A 23,375-nucleotide genomic window follows, 5' to 3' on the forward strand; every position below is an offset into this window, starting at 1 on the left:
AGCCGTTTGTCAAATGGCAGAGATTCCGAAGATCCCCAGCTGGTATCAATCTTCCGTTACACATGAGATTAAAAAAAAGAAAAAAAAAAATCCCAGAGGCTGTCACTTCTGACACCTCCGCCTTTGCCAGAAACACGCTTCATCCTGGTGGGACTCGGAAGGAATTTATAGCTATCCCAATTTTATTTGATCTAATAGATCATCATCAGTAACTGAAGACAATCCCTGTGGTACAAGTATTAGGTTGTTTTCCTTGACGTTCAGCCGATGCTTAATTACCTATATTAATGGGAGAGGGAGAGAGAGAGAGAGAGAGCGAGTCGACGGGTAAATTCCACAGATAATCCGAAGCTTCATTTAAATCAGTAGTTTGAAACATTTCATTAGAGCTTCTATTTTTACCAATTTTAATGTCACCTTGTTTCCTTTTACCTCCCTAGCCTAACGTCTGGTGAGCCGATAATTCTCCATAACGCAGAGCCACAGGCTCCACAGCAGGCGTGAGAAAGTGAAGCAGTCAGGGCCCCGTTTAATACACTCTGTCAATCCATGTAATCAGAATTCTTTATTTATAGCGGAAGTGATTATACGAGGCTTTTGAATTCACTTCTAGCCTGAATAGGCGTACAATCAAGCTGACCTGTCATTTTTCTGTACTGTGGCCCTCCCCTTGATTACTTCAGAATTTTTGCGTCATCTATGACAAATGCTCAACGTGGCCCAACCATAAATGCCCTGGGCCAAATTTTCCAAAAGCGTCCAAGGAACTTCTGCCTACAGAATTAAGCTCAAACGTCTCTTGAGCCATGTGGATCCAGCTGCCGGACAGGCGGCCGCCTCACTTGTGAGCGTTTCCATTTCCTTGGTCTAAGTTTGCGCGCTGCAAAGAATAAACTTTTAAAATATTGGCTTTAGAGTAGTTTTTGGCTTCGCAGTTTAGTCTGGTGACAATGCCTCACTCCGATAATATTCTTTCCACGTGGTGTAAATATATGGCACTTGGTAGCTTTCATTATGAGGTTTCGGTATCAGTAAATGTGGGCTTATTTTCACCTTTTAAAACTGCTTATACAGTACAGTTAGAAGGGTCCAAATGCTATGTAATAACGATGACTGACTGTGTCGGGAGAATTCCTAATAACTTTATAAGTTCTTTATGCTAGTGGCAGGTTTCGTGCTTACAGCGAGTTATTAAAGCATTAGGGTTTCTTTGATTTCCTAATCATTAACAACTTTAGCTAGCGGTTGCCCATGGCGTTGCAAGCTGTTAAAATTATCATTTGCTTCTTGCTAATTTTAAAACCAAGAACAGTTTCTTCTTCATTAACAGCAGTAAAACTCTTTTAGAATTCAGCACAGGAATCAGAATGTATTATATGGTATGTCTGATTATATATATTTTATATATATCCTAAACCGAACGTTTTTCTGTCTCATTTTCTACTGTGAAATTGCATGAGCACCAATAGATAGAAAAATCTGTTGCCTTGAGAATTGAACCTATTGTGGGAAATGTGATATAAAGCATCTCAAAAGTGTTCGCCCCACTAAAATGGACACTTCCCTCCCTTTTGTTATAGATGGTTTTTGGGTTCTCTGTCATCTCCATTTCAAAAAGCTAGAAGCCATCTAATCCACTCGCCTAATACCAAGCGGCTGCATCCCTACTGTTTAGGACCGTATTTTTTTTTTTCTCTTATTCATAAATATCTCTTACTGACTTTCCACTCGCTGTAGACAACCTCACCCATCCTTCCTGTCCAGGCAAATTACAGTCTTGGTGTCAGCTTGGACCCCGATGCTTATACCTCCCACATACCTGCTAGATTTTCCTCTCATACTTCCGCTCCACCCTAACCGCCAGTCCCCTGGTCCGAGAACCGAACCCCCGTCGTCTCTTAGCTGGGCTACTGCAGTGGCCTCTATACTGATCTCCATGCCTTTAGCCTCTTTCCTTTTGAGTATATACAATATTATGTATATATATATATATATATATATATATATATTGTAACATATATAATATGTACATACATATTTCCTCTCTTGGATTCATTCTTCGTTCCCTGCCCCCGTTGCTCCATCTACCTACACGCTCTCCGAGTGGTAATATGATCTATTAAGCACTTCCTGGGCGTAGAGCACTGTACCGAGGGCCGGGAAAGAGTACACAGGTGGGAATCAGACGCAGACCTTACCCCTCAAGAGGCTCACGGCTATTAATATAGCTAGGACTAGAGACGGACACATCGGGAGCAGTGAAACGGTAAAAAACTGAAACGGCAAAAAAGGCCAGGACAAATACACAGTACCCCAAAGTAAAAGGAAAAGTCAGTAGGGTGCTGTGGCTAGAGCAGAATTCCCGGCTCCTCGTAATTAGTAGTGGTAGGAATAGTCATTATTAAGTGCTTACAGCGTGCAGAGCACTGTACTGAGCACTGGGGGAGAATACAGCGGGTGCGTAGACATGGACTCTGCCCCTAAAGGGGCTCGATTTAAGAGTATATAACGGAGGAGAGGGGACCGGAGAAGGACACACCGGGAATCCTGACACGGTAAAGCATCACAAAGGCCAACGCACCAAGTAAAAACAAAATCAGCAGGAATGCCGTGGCCAGAGAAGAGTCTCAGGCTCATTTATGGTTCCGAGTCCAAAGCACGCCCATAGCCACAGCCACTGCTCCGGTAGCCCCCAGCCTTCCCGAGGCCGTGGGTGCTCTCCTCTTTCCCACCGGGGCGGTGGAAGGCAGGAATGGAATGAGATGGAGTCTCCTCGACGGTGCCGAGGAGAGCGGGCGCCAGTTCCCGGGGAGGCAGCGTGGCTGGCTGTCCAGCGGGGAGAGGCCGAGAGTGGGCGGGGGCAACTTGTTTCCCCTGCCCGGCGCGCACAGAGCCCGTCAGGAACAGGGGCCCTCCGCGGAGGGAGGGAGAGCAGCCGTTACCCCGCGGGCTTTCCTCGGCCGCAGTGAAGCCGTTCAAAGTCCACGGTACACCCGTGGCCACGGCGACAGTTACTGCGGCCGCCGGCCTTCCCGGGGTTTTCTGGAGGCGGCGCGCTGCAGACGGTGTTCTCCTTCCCACCTGGGTGGCGGAAAAGCAGGATGGGACGGGGTCTCCTCCACGGTGCGGACGGGAGCAGCTCAGTAAGGATGGAGAAGTATCGTTGCCTGGCAGAGGAAGGGGCGGAGTTAAAACAGGAGAGGAAGGGTTTGCCACGGACGAGATCAGCCCGGCATCTGAATTTCCCACAGCAGCGTTCCGCAGCCTGAGCCCAGAAGGTGATCCCGCGGTACGAGATCGACGGAGGGACGGGGTGGGGGGGGGGCGAGGGAGTTGAGTTCAGTGGAGAGAGCGGAGTTGAGGGCGTGGATCGGTGCCTTAAGAGAAGGACGGTTAGGCGCGGAGCTCAGTGGAGCGTGACCGGAAAACTGGAGGGGGATGGAAGAACGGAGGGCTCGGTTGGAGGAGTGGGACGGATCCGTCAGGGGGGGACGTCCGGGAGAGGAGGCGGTTCGGGTGGGTGTGGTCGGAGAGTGGTCATTCATTCATTCATTCAATAGTATTTATTGAGCGCTTACTATGTGCAGAGCACTGTACTAAGCGCTTGGGATGAACAAGTCGGCAACAGATAGAGACAGTCCCTGCCGTTTGACGGGCTTACAGTCTAATCGGGGGAGACGGACGGACAAGAACAATGGCACTAAACAGCGTCAAGGGGAAGAACATCTCATAAAAACAATGGCAACTAAATAGAATCAAGGCGATGTACAATTCATTAACAAAATAAATAGGGTAACGAAAATATATACAGTTGAGCGGACGGGTACAGTGCCGTGGGGATGGGAAGGGAGAGGTGGAGGAGCAGAGGGAAAAGGGGAAAATGAGGCTTTAGCTGCGGAGAGGTAAAGGGGGGATGGCAGAGGGAGTAGAGGGGGAAGAGGAGCTCAGTCTGGGAAGGCCTCTTGGAGGAGGTGATTTTTAAGTACGGTTTTGAAGAGGGAAAGAGAATCAGTTTGGCGGAGGTGAGGAGGGAGGGCGTTCCGGGACCGCGGGAGGACGCGACCCAGGGGTCGACGGCGGGATAGGCGAGACCGAGGGACGGCGAGGAGGTGGGCGGCAGAGGAGCGGAGCGTGCGGGGTGGGCGGTAGAAAGAGAGAAGGGAGGAGAGGTAGGAAGGGGCGAGGTGACGGAGAGCCTCGAAGCCTAGAGTGAGGAGTTTCTGTTTGGAGCGGAGGTCGATGGGCAACCACCGGAGTTGTTTAAGAAGGGGAGTGACACGCCCAGATCGTCTCTGCGGGAAGATGAGCCGGGCGGCGGAGCGAAGAATAGACCGGAGCGGGGCGAGAGAGGAGGAAGGGAGGTCGGAGAGAAGGCCGACACGGTAGTCTAGCCGGGATATAACGAGAGCCCGTAATAGTGAGGTAGCCGTCCGGGTGGAGAGGAAAGGGCGGATCTTGGCGATATCGTAGAGGTGAAACCGGCAGGTCTCGGTAACGGATAGGATGCGTGGGGTGAACGAGAGGGACGAGTCGAGGATGACACCGAGATCGCGGGCCTGCGGGACGGGAAGGATGGTCGTGCCATCCACGGTGACGGAGAAGTCTGGGAGCGGACCGGGCTTGGGAGGGAAGATGAGGAGCTCAGTCTCGCTCACGTTGAGTTTTAGGTGGCGGGCCGACATCCAGGTGGAGACGTCCCGGAGGCGGGAGGAGATGCGAGCCCGAAGGGAGGGGGAGAGGACAGGGGCGGAGATGTAGATCTGCGTGTCATCTGCGCAGTCTGTCTGGTCTGGTGTCTGGTCAAGATGGCCAGGTTAGAGATCGGGCAGTGAGTGGAGATGATGAGTTGGAGCAGGTGTCCGGGGTGGCCAGTGTAGTAGGGCAGGAGGTTGGTGGAGTAAGCAAGGTCACAGGCTACTTCAAGTGAGAAACCCTCCTTCCCTCCACGGTCATTTGGGATTGGCGGGAGGGGTCGTCCTTTCAACCGGTATGAGGAAAAGCCCTACCCCCACGGGGGCAGAGCCGAGCCATCTCGGGAGCTGAGGTAGGAGGAGTGACTCTGATCGCATGCTCCTCGAGAGCCCGGGTCGTGTCTTCCTACTCCGCTGTACCATGCTCTCCAAAATGCTTAACGTAGCACTCCGTACTCAGTAAGCACCCAATAGATACCGTTGTTTGAGAAGCGACGTGACCCAGTGGAGAGAGCACGAGCCTGGGAGTCGGGAGGACCGGTCTGATCATTCTGGCTCCGCCAGTTGCCTGCCGCGTGACCTCGGGCAAGTCACTTAACTTCTCTGTGCCTCAGTTCTCCCGTTCTCCCTCCTATTTCGCCTGTGAGCCCCATGCGGGACAGGTACCGTGTCCAGCCTGACGGACTCGTATCTACCCCAGCGCTTAAAACGGTGTCTGACCCGTAGGGAGCGCTTTTCAGACACCATAAAACAAACAAGCTGATCGACTCTGGAGGTTCTCTGCTTCCTTGCCTTGGCCATTCAGCCAGAAAGATCTGCAGGCGATAATAATGGTGATTAGAACTGGTATTTATCAGGTGCTTACTCCGTGCCCGAGCGCTGTAATAAGCCCTGAGGTCAACGTACTCAAAGCGGATGAGACACAGGCCTTCTCCCACACGGGGCTCACAGGCCAAGCGAGAGAGAGGACAAGTCATCCATCCCCATTTTACAGATGCCAAAACGGAGACCCGGGCCCGTACCCTCTCCACTAGAAACACGGGACGGCCGATACCGCCCCTGGTTTGGGATTGTACGGTAAAGCATCCCCGGTTGCAACCTCCCAAGCAAAAGCTTTGCTAGACTCTATTAGACGGGGAGTCAGACGGCATGGTTTTCATCTCGGCGGTGTCTCTGGCCTGCCGGGTGACCTCGGGTAAGTTGTTTAACCTTTTTCTGCTTCGGTTTCCTCATCCGTATAGTGTAGGTGACATACCTGCCCTCCACTACGTTTCAGATTACGAGTCCTGTGTGGGACGGAGACCGTTGTCCAATCTGGTTGCCTCGTGTCCACGCCGGGGTTTAGCAGGGTGCTCGGCGCCTAATTGTTATCGTCGCTCTTACGGTTATTTTTGTAACAGATTTCGGCCTCCTCTTCTCCAGGTTCAGTGTTCTTCTTACGTCCTTTGTGTGTATATATATATACACACGCCAGTTGCCTAGAAAACCCTAGGAATCGTCTCAGACTCTCGGTACTTATGGAGTGACTGTGGGCAACTAGAGTCGTCATCTCAGTAGTTTCCTCACTGTCGGAGCCATGCGGGACTTGGACGAGTCTGTCAGAGCCTTTTTCCCTTCAGGTGTAGAAAGCCACGGGGTCACAGAGCAGTTCTTAAATTGGCGAAAGTTGCTCCAGGCAGACAAAATATCTACTCCTGCCACTCACTCTCCATTATTGGGATCGTAGTCTTCTTTGTCCCTGCTGGATCATTAGAGATTAACCGACCGTTAGCCTTAGCCCGGGATTTCAGCCAACTAGAATGGTCGGTTCCTCGGCCATCTCCGAATCCACCGCTGACTGAAGGGCATTTTCTAAACTGCCTTTGTAACCGCCGAATGGAGCAGAGGTCTACCTTCAAACGGAAGTCTCGTCCGTTAGCGAAGTGTAACAGAACGGCCTGAAAAAAGAGGGCAGATCTGTGTGCATCGGGTAATGTAATTCCACACCGGACGACGGTTGTGTACCGGCGGTCCGGTCTAACAACGTGGAAGGAAATGTTGAGAAAACCGTCCGAGAGGCGATACAGCCTTGCCTAGCTCTTACCCGAACCTCAGCGGGATCTGAATTAGATTTACCGTTGAGGAATACCGCTTGTATTCTGTCCCAGTGCAGATGCCCAACCGTGACAGCTTTTGGTAGGCAGCTATCGTTCAGAAGTTCCTCCGCAGTGCTTCTTGATTGACGGATCAAGGCTTTAATGTTGTCGAGGAGGGCTATTTTAAAAGGTTTATGTTGTTCTTGTCATTCTTCCTCGAGTCGGCGAGCTGTGGAACAGCTCCTCAGCATGTGGGAGGAATTGATTCAGAAAGAGTCTTGCAATGATCTTTCTAATGGCATACAGCAAGGCATGGCTCTGTAGTTCTCACTGTCAGAACTCTCTCTTCTTCCCGAAATATTCTCGCCGTCGGCAGCTCCGAGATCCTTTGAGACTTCCCCTTCACTTCAGATGTTTAGGATGAGGACTTGGAACCAGGATGCAAACTTCCTTCCCTCTCCTCATGCTTAACCCACCCCCTCGTTTCCAGATTTTGCTGGGGATTAATTGGCTGTAGGAGCGTCCCGGGTTGGTTGCGTCCAGCTGTCGCAGAATCGGGTGCGACCGGGTCAGGCGCTCAGACCGTTTTTGCAACGTTCCTTCCAGTGGGCGCCGAGGATTCCCATTTAGTCCATCGAGTCGACTCCAACCTTTCGTCTCGGAGGATCGGTCTTTGAATACCGGGTTAATAGAGGACTTAATTGCATTCGAAGGAACGAGGAATGCCTGTGAGATTCAGCATTAAACAGTAGACAGATGGAATGTGGGTTTGATTTTTACTCGACTAATTGGTATTAGTGTTTATTATTTCCCAATTAGATTGTAAATTCCTTGAGGGTAGGGACCTTGTCTTGTATTTTAATTGCGCATCTCCCAGGTGCCTAGTAGAGTGCTCCGTGTACAGGAGGTGTTCGGTCCAAACTACCGACTGAATGAATATTCACGAAGACGTTCTTGAGAAACAGCGTGGCCCTGGTGGAAAGCTCTGCCACTCGCCTGCTCTGTGACCTTGGGCGAGTCACTTAACCTCTCTCCGCTTCACTTTACTAACCCGTAAAATGGGGATTCAGTACCTCATCTCCCCCCCCTCCCCGCGAGCCCCCTCCGGGACACGGACCGTGCCCGACACGGATCGCCCTGCGCTTAATGATGATAATTAATAAACTACGGGATTTGTCAAGCGCTTAACTAAGTGCCAGGCACTGTACCAAGCGCTGGAGCGGGGACGGGCCCATCGGGTTGGGCGCGGGCTCCGTCCCACGCGGGGCTCCCGGTCTCCATCCCCATTTTACAGATGAGGTAACCGAGGCCCAGAGAAGTGAAGTGACTTGCCCGAGGTCACCGGCGGAGCCGGGATGAGAACCCAGGACCTTCCGACTCCCAGGCCCGTGCTCTATCCGCTACGCCGTGCAGCTTCTCAGTGCACACTTAGCACGGTGCGGGGCACATTGTAAGCACTTAGCAAATGCCATCGTTATCATCATGATTGTTGTTCTTATCGTTACCGTTGTCGTGAGTGAAAAGTCTTGGCGAATTTCCCTCACCTGAAATCCCAAAACGGCGTGCGTGTGCCTGAACTGTTTCCGTCAGTAATTATGGCACTTCGAAATTCTGGATTTCCACCTCTGCCATTTACAGACGGCTCAGCCTGAGGACTTCAGGAGCAGTTCTGCTAAAGGTCCAGGTGGTCACGTCCTAAATCAGGGTTGGTTCTAGCCATGGTCTGGCTAGACGGTTTACCGCCTCTTTCAGTACGACTCGCTTCCTTTACCGAAACTCAGCTTCTGTTCGACGACTCTTTCGACCTTTCTCCGCTGATCCCAGACGCGTGCGTTTGCGGGAGTTTCAGTTTCGTGCTTCGATTCTCGTCCCTTTCCTTTCCTCGAGAAGGGCAGAGACTCCTTTTGCTCCAGAGGAAAACACTCAGCGTGAGCAAGCATTCTGAAGTTGCAAGAGTTCCAAGAGGGATCAGCGCCATTTTGAGCAACGACCCGTTTATCGGGCCGAGTTCCTTTCTTTTTTTTTTCCTTTTTTAAATGGTATCGGTTCAGCGCTTACTGTGTGCCAGGCACTGTACTGAGCGCTGGGGTGGATACGAGCTCATCAGGTTGGACCCGCCCCATGTCCCACACGGGGCTCACGGTTTTAATCCCCACTTTACAGATTTACAGAGGGAAGCGACTTGCCAGAGCTCATCCTGCGGACAAGTGGCCCAACCCGGATTAGAGCCCAGGTCCTTCCGACTCCCAGGCCTGTGCTCTCGCCACTTCGGCCCGCCGGCCGGGGCAGTGGCAGAGCAGACACGGCCCCCAAGCGGACGCGGGGGCGGGCGGGTGAGCCCGGCGGGGTCCAGCACAGGGGGGTTATCGCCTTCGCTCTAGCAGTGGCGAGGACGGGGCCTCAGGACCGGGGCCGGATACCGATTTTGATTTTTCAAAAACCTTCTCTCTCCCACTTTCTTTCTCTCTCTCTCTCTCTCTCTCTCGTCAGGACTCCCAGGTTCCTGTCGAAGAACAGACAGGTCGGCCCATTCCCTTGGGTTTTTCGTTCCCCCGCCGATCGGTCAGAATCCCAGCGCGCAAGACCCCTGTCGCCCAGACGTTTAGGAAACGTATATGAGCTCATTTCTCTTCCCGAGATCCCTCCGAGGGAGGGACGAACTTTTGCGGGGAGGAGAAGGCCGGGGGGCCCGGAGAGAGGTTAAGCCACTCGCCCGAGGTCACTCGGATCATCGGTTGGGGACCGGGACTTTCTTCTCCAATCAACCATTCGATGGTCTTTATTGAGTTCTCACGGTGCGCGGACCCCGGTACCGAGCGGTCGGGGGAGCGTGTCACCCGAGGACAGGCATGGACGACCTCGGCCCGCGGGGAGCTTACGGACCAGAGCGGGAGACGGATTTCCCCGATTAGACCGTAAGCCCGTCAGAGGGCAGGGACTGTCTCTATCGGTGGCCGACCTGTACATTCCAAGCGCTTAGTACAGCGCTCTGCGCATAGTAAGCGCTCCATAAATACCATTGAATGAACGAACGAATGAATTTCAAAGCAGACTAGAGACGGATAGGTCGGTAGATGGTAAACTGGACTAGAGGAGCGGCGCGGCTCAGTGGAAAGAGCCCGGGCCTGGGAGTCAGAGGTCATGGGTTCGACTCCCGGCTCTGCCACCCGTCAGCTGTGTGACTGTGGGCGAGTCGCTTCGCTTCTCTGGGCCTCGGTTCCCTCATCTGTCAAATGGGGATTAGGACCGTGAGCCTCACGCGGGCCAACCTGATGGCCCCGTATCTCCCCCAGCGCTTAGAACAGTGCTCCGCACCAAGTGAGCGCTTAGCGAATACCAACGTTATTATGATTATTGCCCCGAGGGCTGCCGCTAGGGATGGAGTGCTCGCTTCCCTACATCTTCACCCAGGTTGTGTGGAGGGGAGAAGCGACGGCGATAGCGAAGGCGGTGGCACCAGAAGCGAGACCGGCTCAAGGAGAAGCGCTTTCCCTCCTACCTCGTCCTCTTGCCCCTGCTCTCCGTCCCGGGGGCCCTAGGGAGAGGGGCAGGGCGGAGCCTAGCGGAGAGAACGCCGGCCCGGGAGTCGGGGGACCTGGGTTCCGATCCCGGCTCCCCCACCCGCCCGCTGTGTCACCTGGGCCGAGTCACTTCACTTCTTCGTGCCTCAGTTTTCCCCGGGAGAAGACGGTTGACAGAGCAGTCGCTGAGTCGCACGTAGAAGCAGCCTCACTGAAGCGGCGGGGCTCGGCGGCAAGAGCCCGGGCTTGGGAGCCAGAGGTCGCGGGTTCTGATCCCGGCTCCGCCGCTTGTCCGCTGTGTGACCCTGGGCAAGTCACTTCACTTCTCTGGGCCTCAGTGACCTCATCTGGAATGAATGAATGAAGGGGGATTAAAAAAAAATGCGAGCCCCACCTGGGACAATCTCATCACCCTGTATCTACCCCAGCGCTTAGAACAGTGCTCAGCACATAGTAAGCGCTTAACAAATACCGTAATTATTATTACTAATGCCTTCGTCATCACCGTCGCTTCTCCTCTCCACGCGATGCAGGTGAAGATGTAGGGAAGACAGTACTCCACCCCTAGTGGCAGAGAAGCAGCGGGGCTCAGGGGCAAGAGCCCGGGCTTGGGAGTCGGGAGTCGTGGGTTCGAATCCCGGCTCCGCCGCCTGTCGGCTGTGTGACTGTGGGCGAGTCGCTTAACTTCTCTGGGCCTCAGTTCCCTCATCTGTAAAATGGGGATTAACTGGGAGCCTCACGTGGGACACCCCGATCATCCTGTATCTACCCCAGCGCTTAGAACGGGGCTCTGCACATAGTAAGCGCTCAACAAATACTAACCTTACTATTAATCCCGGCTCTGCCGCTGATCGGCTGTGTGACTTTGGGCAAGTCGCTTAACCGCCCTGTGCCTCAGCTACCTCATCTGTAAAATGGGGATGAAGACTTTAAGCCCCGCGTGGGGCAACCTGATTACCTTATATCTACCCCAGCGCTCAGAACAGTGCTTGGCCCATAGTAAGCGCTTAACAAATGCCATCATTATTATTATTGTTGTTGTTGTTATTAGTTATGTTGATGTGTATTTGGGGGGGGATGCTCTTAATGGTATATTGGCTGAGGAAATTACTCGTCAACTCTGCTTAAAGCTGATCAACTGAATTTTCATAACGCAAGGGGAATGTCGAGCCTGCCGAGTACTCTGTAAAAGATAGCTGATGCCGGGAGTTATTTATTGCCTTAGCTGATTAAGAGCTTAAACTCAGTTCTAGTAGTGCAAACAAACTCTTAAAATTTTGTTTCCAGTCTCTACCTTATAATCCTCAATATTTATGCTTAAAGTAAGACTTATCAAAGCCATCTTTTTCTGTTAAAATGAAAGAGCTCTAATGGGATTTTTTTTTCCCCCTGCCATTTTATCACCGTGTAGGAGCGACTCTACTGGTAGAAGCCAAAGTTGGCTTAAAATAGAAATCCAGTTCAGGCACGAGAATGGATGGTCGAAATAATGAACAGATCTGCAAATTCGTGGATAACTCTAGGACTGATTAAGTGGGGCGATGTTGTTTGCGGCCATCTCCTCCAGTGTCTAGGACAGGACTCGGCACGTGGCGGGAACTCCAAAGATGGATGATTTTGACTGACTCTTGCTTCAGAGAGATATAGAAGAAATAATAAAAAAAAAAGAGGGCAGCTTCCTATGTAGTTAAGACAGCTACAGATGTTAGTCCATTAGAACGAAACGGGAAGAAGATAATTGATCACAAATCATGGAAACTCGGAATGGAATATTTTCTAAACCATCACGGACGGTCCGCCCCTCCGGGATCAGCATGTTGCACCCGCATCCTCCGTGGTGGTTTTTGAAATTGAGAGACGAGCATAATTTAAATATTCCTAAATGCTCTTCCTCACCATCCCTTCCCCCGGCCCCTCCTTGAATTCATTCCAGGTGATGCGAGGTGAGTTTCAAACGTCCCCGCTGCGGAGGGATTTTTCTTGTGGCGCAGTAGGGACCCCGCAAGTTCACGTGCTTCATATTTTTTTTGACGAGGTATGAGCCTTGATTAGAGTTTGATTCCACCAGTGTTCACGCTACGACCTGTTCGTGGCTTGTGCGTTGACTCTGAGATATTTGCAGCAGTACAACGGTGTATCGCTTCGGCGAATGAAATCGTGCCCTCCAGTCATGAAACCCGTGAGTCGGCCGGAAGCACCGTAGAGGTGGGTGAGGACGGTTTCAGACGACGGGCTGTCGTCCTCTTCCTGGCCACCAGACACAGGCTCGCTCCCCACCGACCCATCCGACACGCTGGAGCAGACACGCATCTGTTCATGGGAATTGCTCCGTCGTAAGACCGGCCCATCGATCGATCGGCCAGACGTATTTGCCGAGCACTCGCTGTGTGCGGAGCACTGTACTAGGTGCTTGGGAAAGTACAGCGATGTGCCGGTAGGCGTGTGCCCTGCCCACAAGGAGCTTACCAGCTAGAGGGGGAGACAGACATTGAGATGTTAGGGACACTGTGGGGCTGAGGGCGGGGGCGGTGAGTAAAGGGTGCAAATCCAAGTACAACGGCAGTGCGGGAGAGAGAGGGGAGAGGAAAGGGCGAAGGTGTTTTGAGACCTTCCCTGACTAAGCCTTCGTGCCTCCCCCTCTAGACTGTAAGCTCGTCGTGGGCAGGGAATGTGTCTACCGTATTATCTCAAGCGTTCAGTGAGGTGCGCTGTACGCGGTAGGCGTTCAATAAATACGACCGACCGACCGACTTCCCCCGTTTACACCCCCCTTCTGCCTCACTTGGGCACTTGGATGCGTACTCCTTATGCACCTGTTATTCACCCCACCACCAGTCCCTGACCCCTAAAGTGCATAGATCTCCTATCTCTCATTCCAGCTGCATATTGGGCCTGTCACCAAATCCCGCTGGTTCCACCTTCACGGCATTTCTAGAATCCACCCTTTCCTCCCCATCCCACTTGCCGCCACACGGGTCCAGGCACTTATATCCCTCCTTGCCCACTGCGTCGATCTCCTGGCCGACCTCCCTACCTCCAGTCTCTCCCCAGTCCAGTGCAGTCCATCAATCATATTCATTGAGCGCTCACCGTGCGCAGAGCACTGTACTGTGTGCTTGGGAGCGTCTAATATAACAGAGTCAACAGGCACGTTCCCTGCTCGCAACTAGCTGAGAGTCTCGAAGGGGAGGCAGACAGTAATATAAATGAATAAATTGCGGAGTTGCACATCGGCTCTGCGGGGCCGAGGGGGAGGAAATGAGGAAATAGGAAATGAGGGCTTAGGCCTCTTGGAGGAGGCGTGTCCAACCTGATTAACTTGTATCTACCCCAGTGCTTAGAACAGTGCTTGGCATATAGTAAGTGCTTAATGAATCCCATAGTAATACTACTACTAATAATTATCATTGTTAATAATAAGGCTTTGAAGGTGGGGAGAGTGATCATCTGTCAGATAGTCAGTCGTACTTACTGAGCGCTTACTGTGTGCAGAGCACCGTACCGAGCGCTTGGAAAGTACAATTCGGCAACAAATAGAGACAATCCCTACGCAACGACGGGCTCACAGTCCAGAAGGGGGGAGACAGACAACGAAACAAAACAAGTAGACGGGCATCAGCAGCCACGGAGGCATGCAGAGGCGGGAGGTGGGCAAGAGGTCAGCCGTGATAAATAGAGGAGATCGAGGTACAGTCGAGTGGGTCGGCGTTAGAGGAGCGGAGTGTTTGGTCCGGGATGTAGTAGGAAATCAGGGAAGTGAGGTAGGAGGGGGCACGGTGATTGAGGGCTTTGAAGTCGACGACAAGGAGTCTCTGTTTGTCGTGGGGGTGGACGAGCGGCTACCGGAGAGCCTCGAGGAGGGGGGAGATGTGGACCGACCGGTTTTGTAGCAAAAATGATCCGGGCGGCAGAGGGAAGTGTGACCGGGGTGGGAAGAAACAGGAGACAGGGAGGTCAGCAAGGAGGCCGACGCGCTAATCGAGGCAGGACTGGAGAAGCGCTTCGACTAACGCGGTAGCGGTTCGGCTGGAGGGGACGGGGTGGATTTTAGCCCCGTCGTGAGGGTGGGACCCACGGGATGTGGTGACAGATTGAGTGAGAGGTGAGTCGAGGACAACGCCGGCGTTATGGGCCTGCGAGACGGGGGGGTTGGCGGTGCTGCCTGCGGTGTTGGGAGAGTCAGGGGGAGGACCGGGTTTGGGTGGGAAGATGTGGAGTTCTCTTTTGGACGTGTTAAGTTTGAGGTGTCGGCAGGGCATCCGAGCAGAGCTGTCTCGAAGGTAAGGGATGATGAGACGAAGAGTTAGAGAGCACCTACGCCTCGCTCCGATTGCACGGGGAGAAGCAGCGTGGCCTAGTGGAAGGAGCACGGACCTGGGAGTCACCGCACTTGGGTTCTAATCCCGGCTCAACCCGCTACCCGCTGTGTGTCCCGGGGCAGGTTTGGCACACTTCAGTTCCCTCGTCTGCAGAACGGTGATTCAGAACCTGTCCTCCCTCCTCCTTGGACTGTGAGCCCCCTGATGATCTCACATCTACCCCGGCGCTTAGTACAGTGCTTGGCACATAGAAAGCACTTAACGACTACCATTATCATCATCATCATTGGTATTCTTATTATGACCATCATTGCCCGGATCATTTTTGTGAAAGACAATTCCGCCTACGTCTGCACGCGCCTCAAGAACCTCCAGCGGTATCCCATCCGTCTCCGCATAAAATAGAAACTCCTCACCGTTGGCTTTAAGGCACTCCATCAGCTCTCCACCTCCTCATTCGCTCATTCAGTCGTATTTACTGAGCGCTTACCGTGTGCAGAGCACTGTACTGATCGCTTGGAAAGTACAGTTCGGCCACGGATAGAGACTATCCCTACCCGACGACGGGCTCACGGTCTAGAAGGGGGAGACGGACAGCGAAACGAAACAAGTCCTCCTAACCTCGCTCATCTTCCACTACGACCCAGACCGCACGCTTCGTTCCGCTAATGCCGAGTCACTTACTGGATGTCGGGTCTCACCTCTTTCTCTGCCGACCCCTCGCTCTGTCCTCTCCCTGACCCGGAACTCCCTCCCCTTTAATTTCCGGCAGACCCCCGCTTTCGCGATCTCCAAAGCCCTACAGAAAGCCTATCTCCTCCAAAAAGCCGGGTAACCTCTCACCTCCCTACCCCGTTTTCCCTCCGTTCTTCGTCACCTACGAGCTTGGGTCTGTGCTCCTTAAACACTCTGATGCTCACCCACCCCACCCCCCACCCCCCCCGACACTCTATACTCTGGTCTTATCCTCCCTGTAATTCATTTTAATGTCCGTCTCACCCGCTAGATTGTAAGCTCCCCGAGAGCGAGGCTCGTGTCTAGCAACCCTGTCGCACTGTGCTACAGGAAGCGCTTCGTACGGGGCTTTGCCCACAGTGAGTGTTCCATAAATACCTCCGATTGATTTCTCCATCGGGTATGTTGGAGTGAGGCCTCCGAAACAGGTTCGTATCTCGGAGCGGATGAAACCCGAGGTCCACCCGAAGTGAAAAATCGAAGACAAAATAACGCTTTTGGAGTCCGGGTGTGGTGCAGAGAGTAATTTGATGTTGACTTTTGGTCCCCGATTTTTTATTTTTTTTTTTAGGTATAAGCCTATGCAGAAAGTGGATGGAGTGGCAGATGGTTTCACGGGAAGTGCACAACAGACAGGCACGTCCGTGGAACAAACCGTAATTGCCCAAAGTCAACATCATCAACAGTTTTTAGGTATGTAAGGAGATATCCACGTGCAGCGGTATAAGGGCGTCGGATGCTGTGACGTAGTAGCGAAAGTGTCTCTCTCAGCGTGATTTTCGGCTGGAGAGTTGGGGCGCGTAACCGGGATGCCGTCATTGGTATTATTATTTAACCACAGGATCCTCCCAACGGGGCATTCGCAGGCTAGGGAAGTTGCAGTAAGGAGCGGTGCCTCGTCACCAGAAAGTCACTTCCACCTGCCCGGGCAGATCTGACTGTAAGCTCACCGTGGGCGGGGAGCGTGTCGGTCGACTCTGTTGTAGGGTGCTCTCCCAAACGCTTAGCGGAGCGCTCTGCGCACAGTCAGCGCTCAATGAATGCCACTGCTGGGTTGATTGAGTGAATGAATGAATGGAAGGACTGTTCCCAGAAATTGTCTGACTGTGAAACCCCACCGCCCCTAACTGTAGTCGGTTTGCAGAGTGGAAGTATCTCTTGTAGATAAAGGAGTGTGAAAGAAAGTGGAAGGAGTTGGGACATTTTAGACAAAACAAACATAAAAGAAGAAATAGCTCCCACCTAGTTGCTACCCTCCTGCTGTCTGATTCTAGGACTCTTGAAAAATACAGGTTCACACTTGGATTGGAAATGAATGCGCTATAAATTAGGCTATCTCGTACCTTTTACTGTGCAGCAGATTTTCTGAATTTGTATTTGGCATTTGGGGGCTGAATCACATGCGGTGAAGTGGTTTTCCTTTTGAATAGACCCTGTAGTTACCATTCCGAAGAGAATATCTTTTCTTTTTTTGCCTGATTGAACAGAATTAGCCACCTTTAGTAGACATTATGTTTCCATCAGACGCGCATTTACGCAGGGCAGTTACATACAAGGCCATTGCGTCGTAAGATCTAGGCAATGATTATAATGGCGTTTGTTAAGCTCCTGTTCTGCGCCAAGCACTGCGGTAAGCACTGGGTAATAATAACGACGGTATTCGTTAAGCGCTTACTATGGGCCAAGCACTGTCCTAGGCCCTGGAAGAGGCGAGAGAATCAGGTATCGTCTGTTCTCCCCCGATCCAGCATGTACAGAGAGGCCAGCTGGCAGTGTCATTAGGTATGTGAGTGGCAAACCCGTCTCCCCGTGCTTACCCTAATGTAATCGCCCGAATAGAGATAGACAAATGGAGCGACCACTCAGCAGATCAAGATGGGCGGGAGAAACCCCTGAAGTCTCTATTGCCGGCCGCGGCCGCAACAGAGCGGTACACGCTACAGCCTGAAGCGACGTGACATCTTGGGCGTCAGCCTTATCGAAACTCTAAGTCGCCACGTTACGGAACCTCGCGGCCGTTCCGCGGGTCTAGAACTGTCTGGGTAAATTTAGCCGGCTGTTCACAGCTTGTATCGTGCGCAGATAATGTTGATAATTTTTTGATTGCAAAATATTAAGAAGAAAAAATATGGAATGTCTCAGCTCTTTGGATCTATGACCTTTACTTTTTTCTTTGTATTCTTCTTAAATGTTTTCCTAATTAAAGTGTAATTGGCATCATCCACAATAGCATTTTTTCCTCGTGTTGTCATGGTAACAGATGCATCTCGAGCCCTTCCAGAGTTTGGAGAAGTTGAAATATCATCTCTGCCAGATGGTACTACCTTTGAGGATATCAAGTCGCTGCAGAGCCTTTATCGAGAGCACTGTGAGGTAAGACTTTTCAAGCACAACAGCTCACTCTGAGAGGGAAGATTTCCCAAACATCTGGGAAAAGGCTCAAATCTCGGCGCTTTAGACCGGTCCTCGTTATTTCACTCTCCGAAGGAAGACGTGAAGCTTCCTGATCCGAGAGTGCAAGCGGTGGGGGATGGCAGTGGGAGGGGGAGGAGGTTGAGAGAGCAGTAGCGGAAGTGATAGCGTTTCTTAAGCGCCGTGGTTTAAAGTTGTTCAGCTTCCTTCCCAAAGGGTTGCAGTTCTCATTCCCTCAAGCCTTTGGAAGGTTGCTGTCCTGGACGACTCATCCTGCCATGCCTTCCGTCCAAGCTCCTTCACCTGCTTCTAACCTCTACCCTAAAAGCCAGCGCAAGCTGTACCAACACAAGACCGTGCAGATCTGGGTCTTCACCCGCTTGGACGCGCTTGAGAGATCTGTTCTCCGAGGGGGGGTTATTTGGATTGGAGAGAGGCCATTTCATTTTCTATCAGGTTCTGCAGTTCGGTTTTGTCGTTTGTTTGTTTTTTACATCTAGCCAACTCTGAACTGTGACCGCGTCCTTTCGGGGTTGCCTGTAGTGGGGTTAGCGTTGGAACCCAACCCTTTGGCTCTTTGCGACATTTCATTTCCAACTGCTCACTGTGTGATGGGCAGTGAGAAATATCAGCCTGTAGAATGAACGTATTTTTTTTTTTTTTCCATTCCCAAATAAGAGTGCTTGTCGGAGGTGCTGTGTTATCAACGCGGGGGAATGAAGTCCTCCCGTAAATAGATCATGTTCCAGCTTCCTTCAGCCACTCAGTGGATCGACCACAGCCAATGATGAAAGTAGTTTGACTTCTGAATATGTGGATCCTGTAATGTAAATGTACTAAACGTTGCTCGTTTTTAAGAGCAGAGTAAATCCTGGTCTCTTCAGCGTCCAACATCCCGGCATCAGCTGCCGGTACTAGGTTCTAAATGTCGGGTCCATGATATTCGGCCTCCAACGGGTGGCTCCAGTTTGATCTTAGATTAGGAAATAATCTCTCCCTGATGGAATGGTGGCCAGTGGTCGATCACTTATTAAGCAAGCGCCTACTGATTGTGGAGATTACTGTATTGGAGCAGCGTGGCCTAGTGGAAAGAGCCCGGGCTTGGGAGTCAGAGGTCGCGGGTGCTAATCCTGCCTCTGCCCCTTGTCAGCTGTGTGACTTCGGGCAAGTCGCTTCACTTCTCTGTGCCTCAGTTACCTCATCTGTAAAACGGGGACGAAGCCTGTGAGCCCCACGTGGGGCGACCCGATTACCTTGTGTCTACCCCAGCGCTTAGAACAGTGTTAGGCACATAGTCAGCGCTCAACAGATACCCTCATTCTCCAGTGCTTAGAACAGTGCTTGGCACATAGTAAGCGCTTAGCAAATGATCACTGCTGAGTCATGGAGCTAAAGCTCTTCCAGGCCAGCTAAATAAGAGAGGATCCGCGTTCGTGGGATTTGGGGGGAATGCTAGTTCAGACTTGCCTCACCGTTCATTCGTTCATCCATTCCTTCAAGCACTCGTATTTATTGAGCACTTACTGTGCGCAAAGCGCTGTACTAAGCGCTTGAGAGAGTACTTCATAGCAATAAACGGACACATTCCCCGCCCACGAGGAGCTTAGCAGCTTTAGCATACTAGTCCTGATCCATCAATCAAGCAGTGGTATTTATTGAGCACTTACTGTGCAGAGCACTTGGGAGAGCACAGTACAACAGTCGGCAGCCCCGTTTCCTGCCCACCAGGAGCTTACAGTGTAGAAGTGACCCATATCAACATAGATTAGGGATGCGTACCTAAGTGCTGTGGCACTGAGAGTGGGATGAACATCAAATGCATAAAGGGCACAGAGCCAGCTGCATAGGTGACACAGAAGGGAGAGGGAGTAGAGGAAACGAGGACTTCATCAGCGAAGGCCTCCCGGGAGATGTGATTTTAATAAGGCTTCGAAGGTGGAGAGAGCGGTACGATGTCGTATATGAAGGGGGAAGGGGCTCTGGGCCAGAGGAAGGACGTGGGTAGCGGGTCGGCAGCGAGATAGACGAGATGGAGGTACAGTGTTAGAGGAGCGAAGCCGACGTACTGAGAGTTGTCGTAGGAAAGCGGTGACGTGAGACAGGAAGGGGTGTGTCTGAGAGTTTTGAGAGTTTTGAAGCCCCTGGTAGGGAGATTCCGTTTGTTGCGGAGGTGGCTGGACGACCGCTGGAGGTTCTTGAGGAGTGGGGATATTATGGACTGAGCGTATTTTTTAGAAAAGCGACCCAGGCAGCAGAATGAAGTACGGACTCGAGTGGGGAGTGACAGGAAGCGGGGAGGCCGGCGTGGAGGCTGATGCCGTCGACAAGGTGGGATGTTGGAAACGGCACAGTAGCGGTTCGGATGGAGACGAAAGGATGGATTTTAGCGATGTCGTGAAGGTAGAACCGACGGGATGCGGTGACAGATTAAATATGTGGGTTGAATGAGAGAGACGGGTTGAGGGTACTGCCAGGTTTGTGGGCTTGCGAGACAGCGACGACGGTGGGGCCGGGCACGATGATGGGAGGAGACACGGTTTGGGTGGGAGGAAGAGGAGTTCTGTTCTGGATACGTTAATTTGAGTCGTTGGTGGGACGGCCAAGTCGAGACGTTCCGAAGGCAGGAGGAAATGCGAGACGGCAGAGAAAGGGAGAGGTCAAGGCTAGAGAGGTAGATTTGGGAATCATCTGCGCGGAGATGGTAGTTGAAGCCGTGGGAGTGGGTGTAGCTGGAGAATTGCAGGGGACCCAGTCATGAGGGACTCCCCCGGGGAGGGGGTGGGAGGCCGAGGAGGAGCCCGCGAAAGACACCGAGAATGAGCGGCCAGAGAGGTGGGAGGAGAACCAGGAGAAGACAGCGTCCCTGAACCCGAAGTTGGATGATGTTTCAAGGAGGAGGGGGCGATCCGCGGTGCCGAAGGCGGAGGAGAGGTCAAGGAGGATGAGGGGGAAGTAGAGGCCTTTGCATTTGGCAAGAAGGAAGTCGCTGATGCTCTTAGAGATCATCGGTCATATCGATTGCATCTGTGGAGTGCTTACTGGGTGCAGAGCACTGTACTAAGCGCTGGGAGAGTACGCTACGGCAGAGTTGGCCGACACGTTCCCTGCCCGCAGTGAGCCTCCGGGTCCTATCTGCCCACAGATGGAAGTGGCTGTCGGGTGATGAGGCTCTGCTCCTTGCTACAAGCTCCCTAGCCCGCAGATGCCCTGCTCTGATGACTTCACGGGTCTCCGGCTCTAGATATTAATACGAATAAGTGAATTATGGATACGAGAGGACCGTTTCCTTAGAGCCAAGGGGGAGTGGAAGCCAGATTGGAGGGAATTGGAGGAGAGGAGGTGGAGGCAGCTGTTGTAGACCAACTTGCTCAAGGAGTTTGGAGAGGAACGGTAGGAGTTTCTAATGAGGTATTTGCTCACTTTACAGAACGCGGTTTTCTTCCGAACCAATGGTAAAAATGTGGATTTTCATTTGTTTCATTTTCTGCGTAGTTTTGTCCTGGAGGAAGGTGGGTAAAAAAACATATCCTGGGTTGGAATTTCTTTTGTTGCTGTCTGTGAAACTTAGACGAAGTAAGTTCTTTGTTTCGTATTGTTTTCACTATTCCGCTTAATCTGACATTTAATTTAACCTGAGATTGGAATTTTTACGTGTGTATGACTAGATCTTGATTTGGCTTTTTTTTTTTTTTTTTTTTAATTTTGGCATCAGGGGTGTTGCTAGGTCTGTGACCCAATCAATCAATCAATGGCATGTATCGAGCTCTTTCTATGGGCGGAGGACTGTACCGAGGGCGTGGGAGAATGCAGTAGTGAGCGCTCAGTAAATCCCATTGAATGAGTGAATGAACGGTAGAGTTCGTAGAGACGGCCCCTGCCCTCAAGGATCTTACATCCTAGTGGACAAGAGCGGAGTGCTTCATAGTTATCTGATAGCTTGAAGTTTTGTAGCTCTCTACCTTGGCCAATTTTGCAGCTCTCTACCTTAGTCCCGTAATCGTGGAAGAACCAATTCGGTGCCCCCCCCCCCCCCCCGGGGCCTAGGGCAGCAAATATTAATGTAATAATGCCCCTCCCCCTTGCCGCCTCGGCGCCCGAATTTACAGGTCTAACCAATCTCTGCGGTTGGGGTGGGGTGTTGTGTGGGTGGAGGGAAAAAATGAAGCCACCTGCTACTAGCCTCATTAGCACCCCTTAAACAGCAGGGCCCCTTTCGTCGTCTCCTCAGCCCAGGTTTAAAATGATTCGAAGAACTGGCCTGGCAGTGTCCCCCAGAATGATAATAATGATAATAGCAACGGTACTGGCATCTAAACACCTACCGTGTGCCAGACGTTGTACTAAACCCCGGGGTGGATACAAGCGGATCGGTTTGGAGCCGGTCCCTGTCCCACGTGGGGCTCGCCGTCGTAGTCTCCATTTTACAGGCGAGGTAACTGAGGCGTAGAGAAGTGAAGTGACTTGTCCCAGGTCACACAGCAGACAGGCGGCAGAGCTGGGATTAAGAACCCAGATCTTTCTGACTCCCAAGCCCGTGCTCTATCCGCTGGGCCACGCTGCTTTATCTTACATTCGATCTGCCGGTTCCTTTATTCGTAAATTAAAGTGATCTCACTTGAAAAGCAGGAGGACCGTTTCGTGGGAAACGAAGGAGTCATTCCTGGGTTTACGCCAGGGCTTTAATCTAGAATGAAATTATAAATCAGAAAGTGATTCCGATAACTAAGCTCCTTGGGGGCGGGATCGTGTCTACCCACCCTGTTGTAATTTCGCAAGTGCTTAGTACAGTGCTCCGCACCACCGATTGATTGACTGATCGATAACTGAGAAGAAAAGGCCGTCGGAAGTTAATACCAGCAGTGGCAACTTTCAGGGGAGTGCTATGCTTTCCTCTTGAAGAATCTGAATCGGCGCTCGGGCCCACCAAGCCCAGAGACCCGCTAGCGGCGCGTATCGTCAAACCCACCCTCAAGGGGTGGGAAGGGTGTATCCGTTTTTAATCTGATGAAACTCCCACGGTCGTGGCGACAGACGGTATTTGCGTAGCCCCACCTGCGCCGCAAGTTACGGGGGAAAAAAAAAAAAAGATGCACTGCCATAAATTCAAGCACTAAAGGTGTCTGCATTTTTTGTGATGTTTAGGCAATACTGGATGTGGTCGTGAACCTTCAGTTTAGCCTGATAGAAAAACTATGGCAAACTTTCTGGCGCTACTCTCCCTCACCTCCAGCTGATGGCACTATTACTGAATCAAGGTCAGAAAAACTGTCACTTTCCTACTTTTATTACTTGGGCTAAATGGATAATATGTATACCAGTTGCGAACCTTACTTGATCAAATTAATCTGATGTTTCGACTGTGATAGAAATGTGTGACAAACTGCCTTTTTGAGATGTGACCCGGGTACCGCCGTGCCCTCGGTTTTGGGCCACCGCTTCCGGGCGCAGCGAGATGACGGTTCCTCGTCGCGTGACTTCGTAGATATGAAAACGGTAGCGAAAGAAACAATAGAGAAATCTGGGAGGAGCATTTTATGCCAGTCACATGCCACCAGTCCAATGGGGGTTTAGTTCTAGCCTCTGTAACGTTTTCTTAAGTGAAGTATTTTTAAAAGTCCATTA

At 51.9% G+C, this 23,375-nt stretch overlaps 1 protein-coding gene across 1 annotated transcript in view; it reads left to right on the forward strand.

Moving 5' to 3' along the window:
• Positions 1 to 23,375, forward strand: part of RFX3 (regulatory factor X3) — a 144,314-nt gene that overhangs the window by 72,394 nt on the left and 48,545 nt on the right. Inside the window, exons 7-9 of the mRNA XM_029054663.2 lie at positions 15,913 to 16,034; positions 17,602 to 17,714; positions 22,896 to 23,008. Coding sequence (XP_028910496.1) covers positions 15,913 to 16,034; positions 17,602 to 17,714; positions 22,896 to 23,008 — 348 coding nt within the window. The remainder of the gene's footprint in view (positions 1 to 15,912; positions 16,035 to 17,601; positions 17,715 to 22,895; positions 23,009 to 23,375) is intronic.

The sequence above is a fragment of the Ornithorhynchus anatinus genome, chromosome X5, assembly GCF_004115215.2.
Source record: "Ornithorhynchus anatinus isolate Pmale09 chromosome X5, mOrnAna1.pri.v4, whole genome shotgun sequence".
NCBI classification, from domain to species: domain Eukaryota; kingdom Metazoa; phylum Chordata; class Mammalia; order Monotremata; family Ornithorhynchidae; genus Ornithorhynchus; species Ornithorhynchus anatinus.